Source organism: Cyprinodon variegatus, unplaced genomic scaffold (genome assembly GCF_000732505.1).
Source record: "Cyprinodon variegatus isolate N-32 unplaced genomic scaffold, C_variegatus-1.0 Scaffold363, whole genome shotgun sequence".
NCBI classification, from domain to species: domain Eukaryota; kingdom Metazoa; phylum Chordata; class Actinopteri; order Cyprinodontiformes; family Cyprinodontidae; genus Cyprinodon; species Cyprinodon variegatus.
Genome location: NW_015150816.1, coordinates 361,564 through 365,520, shown reverse-complemented (window position 1 = coordinate 365,520; position 3,957 = coordinate 361,564). Strand labels below are relative to the sequence as shown.

At 39.1% G+C, this 3,957-nt stretch overlaps 1 protein-coding gene across 1 annotated transcript in view; it reads left to right on the top strand.

Moving 5' to 3' along the window:
- LOC107092026 (G-protein coupled receptor 126-like) overlaps nucleotides 1-3,915 on the top strand; it is a 91,875-nt gene extending 87,960 nt beyond the window's left edge. Inside the window, exons 26-28 of the mRNA XM_015386299.1 lie at nucleotides 1,312-1,402; nucleotides 3,401-3,551; nucleotides 3,730-3,915. Of these exons, the coding sequence (XP_015241785.1) occupies nucleotides 1,312-1,402; nucleotides 3,401-3,551; nucleotides 3,730-3,915 (428 nt within the window). The remainder of the gene's footprint in view (nucleotides 1-1,311; nucleotides 1,403-3,400; nucleotides 3,552-3,729) is intronic.
- Nucleotides 3,916-3,957: the final 42 nt, after the last annotated feature.

The following is a 3,957-nucleotide window of genomic DNA, read 5'->3' as shown; positions in this document are numbered from 1 at the left end:
TTCTCCCCACTGGTTTTGGCAAGAGTTTGATTTATCAATTGGCTCCTCGTTATCAAGCAGCGAATCCACGCTGCAGCTGGAGTCAACTTTAAAACCTGGAAACAGGGACTCACATGGTCTGATTCTCATTTTCTTGTTGTAATTCACAATTATCTACTTAAAGAGAAACAACTGCTGTGTTTCCACCAAGAAGAGGTTTTAAAGTGATACGTTGGACATATTAATGGTTTATTATATCAGCAACAAAAAACAGATCAAAAGTTAATGCCTGATGCATGAAGTTACACATGGATAAGGAGGTTAGGCCTCTAAAGAATGAGATTCATTGAGGCGGTTTAAAATGACTTCCCAGATGGTACTTTAGTAACAGCGGACATGACGTAAATATAAGCAAAGGGGAAATATTTAATCATAACTTCGAGGATGTGTATTTGGATTGTTAATGGATTTTATTTAAAAATAAAGGGGGTTAAAAGCTAAATCAAAAGCTTTTAACCCCTTTTAACTCTTGCCGAAACCTGACTGGTTTCGGCAAGAGTTTGATCTATCAATTGGCTCCTCTTCGTCGTCGCACTGTTAGTACGTCATATGCTTCGTTGATCTGATTGGTTTATTTGGCCAGGTTAGATAACCTGAGCCACTCCAATTAAAAGCTTTCTGAAAGAAAAGTTTAAGTGCTAGTCTTAAAAGGTTGTCTGCATTTTAAGAATGGACCAAAAATTCAAATGACAATTTGAAGATCTGAAATCTTGACATGAGTCCAAAGGCACAGCTGAGCAAAAAGAGGAAGCGGCTGCTGGACTACGGCCTGCACTGATGAAACCTAAACCCATATAGTGTTGGACAGCTGACGATGTATTGCAGGAAGATTGGGACGGAAGACACCTGGAGCTTTTTCCGACCCGGTCTCATCAATGCAGGAATGTCCTAAGCCTCGGAAGATGGAAGGGAAACATTAGACACTGGGAAAGGCTTTTCTGGGACGCATGGCAGCTGAAATCTAGGAACAGACGAATGTGTCCTCACATTGTGCGGATGGAGTAGCCCAAACTATCGACTGAGAGCTTCAGGGTTCTGACTTATTTGCATTTACCAAAACATAGGGGAACAAAGGATTTGTTCACCATGTGAGGAGAACTCCCTCTGATCTGATCCAAAAAAAGCCCCGTCTCACAAAAATTCAACATGAGAAAGAAAAACACTTTTTAAGATGGCGACGATTCAACTAATATGTTTGGTGTCAGAGAAGCATCCAAAGAACCTTAAAAGGAAGACAGTGGAGCTAAACTTTTGAGCTTCTCTTTCCTCCAGGTTTACCTGCAGTCCTGGTGGGAATCGTCGTCACGGTGAATAAAAACCATTACGGCATCTTGATGGACCGTGAAGATGAAACCGCAATAATGTAAGTGGGCCAACCTCAGTGTTATGTGGAAAAAATCCGGAGGATTTTGTAGATGAATGGTTGAAGAGGTGAAGATAAAATAATAGACAGTTTCTAAATGAAAACATCATTATGTTAAACTAAATACTATTGAAGTAGTAAAAAAATGCAAATACTGAGACACATTTCCTGAGGGCTTTACAGGCTCTTATTTCTAGCAAAGGTTTTCATTAGAATATGTTTCTCAATCAAAGGTACATTTCCTCATCAGTGGATTAAAATGAGATAAGTGGGAAAACCTTTTCCTGTTTAGAGTCTCATATCTCTGCTATACTTCACAGCAGGAAGCCTACATAAAGTCGGAACAGTTGAGCACTTTGCTTTTCTCCTCCTTAAAATGTCTCCTTTGGGTTTCTGTTCTTGTTAGCTCTTGTTTTGTGATTGTGACATAAGCGGCAGGGGACGGGAACATTCTATGAGTTCAGTGATTAGGTTCTCGTAAGGAATGAATGCTTGGAGACAAATTGTATCTGACTTGCATTACTCGTCAGCCCTGATTTTTTTTGTAATCTCATTAAGCCGGCGGAATCCAAAGTTGGGGTCATGACCTCCCAGGGTTGGTTTTCCCAATCATTATGATGGGATCTCTAAGGAATATGTACGGCTAAACATATAATGACATACATAAATGTAAATAAATAAAGCAAATAGATAAACTATGAAAAAGGTAGATGTAGCATTTATTGATGTAATAATTTATCTAATGCATACAGAAAAAATATGGGGAAAAAGGTTGACAGATTTTTTTCTTTCACTTTAGTTTAATATTTACATTAATATTGATGGGGATTTAATATTTACAATTAAATTAACATTTACCATTTAAAATGGGAAAAACGTTTTTTTTCCCTCAGAATTCTGAAATTTTTCACAAAATTCTCACTTTAATCTCAGAATTTTGAGTATGATCTCCGACTTTTAAAGGGGTCATAGTATGCACAACTGAGTTTCCATTGTCATAGCAATGACTAACAATAGTTCAGTGGGTGAAATGGACGTACAGAGAAGTTCAAACCCCATCATCACTAGCCTCGTGAGACCATCCTGATCTCGCAAGCTTTCAAGATTTCACTTGCTAATCAGTCTGGAGACTCTGGGGAAGAAAATTTGGAGCCGTTCACCAAACGAACGTCCAATCAGCGTTGGCTTTGAGGCGGGTTGAGGTGTGACGCAACAAGAAGCGCGACAGTTCAGTCTAAAGAACATGGCGGCTTCAGCCAATGAAACTAGCGTTAGCGTGGCTACTTTTTTTACCATATTTAAAATTCAAATGAGAGAAAAAAATCTGTTTTTTTTTTTTCAGTGGTCCTAATTCCTCTTCCACAAATACATGACGCAAATACTAAATATACCATCAATATCTAAAAAAGCACAGTCAGAAAGGTGAAAGTCCCACTGAATTACTGAAACGGGTCACATGCTGAAACTTCTTTAAGCTGTCATTTCTGCTCCATAAGACACTATGGACACTTCCTGGTTTACATGTGCTGCCAGCAAACTGATTGTGTTTCTAAAGACAAGTATGACATGTCTCAAAATAAGTCAATGTTAATTAAGTGTCTAACTTGAGCAGGTAAATAAGAAAATCTTTCAATGGAATAAATATTTCTACCATTAAAATAAGACAATTAAATACTAGTCTTTTTTCTTTTATGTAAATCATCTTATCTGTTGTCAAATTGCTTCCATTTCATCTCAATTAAAGGGAAAATATACTTATTTGAAGAAAAATCAACTTACTTATATGTTAGTTTTTGCAGAGCAGAAGAATGTTTTTATCCAGTCACCAGTTTTTGCACAGAACCTGCTTTTTCAATCTCGTTACTTTGTGTTATGGGTATCCTGTGGCCCTTTATTAAAGGCGGAGATCGCTATGGCAACCAATGACTAAGGTAGGAAATGACAGCAGCAGCCAGTTTCTCAGCAGATGTTCTTTCTGTTGTTCATGTTTCCGCTCAGCTGTTGGATCAAGAACAAGAGCGTCTTCTACACCACCTGTGTGGGTTACTTCTGCCTGATGTTCCTGCTCAACGTGGCCATGTTCATTGTGGTGATGATGCAGATCTGCGGCCGCAACGGCAAACGCAGCAACCGCACCCTGCGAGAGGAGGTCTGCGCTCAAACTGTACATTTCTGAAAACCAAACTTTATTCATAAGGGAACAATAGACACAATCCATTTAGCTATAACAAGGAGATATTTGAGTTCATTGTTCGCTGAGGAGTATTTGATCTGTAATATTTTAAATATGAGGGTTTAAATGAAATTAACTCTCCATTCTGATCCAGGTCCTTCGAAATCTGCGGAGCGTCGTCAGCCTCACCTTCCTGCTTGGGATGACGTGGGGCTTTGCTCTGTTCGCCTGGGGGCCCGTCTACCTGACCTTCACCTACCTGTTCACCATCTTCAACTCTCTGCAAGGTTCAGTATCTAGCCTGTCGGTTCTGAGCTATGCAGAAAATCCAGCCGATTAGTTTTGTCTAAAGCATTTATTATAAGATTGTTGCATTGTTGCC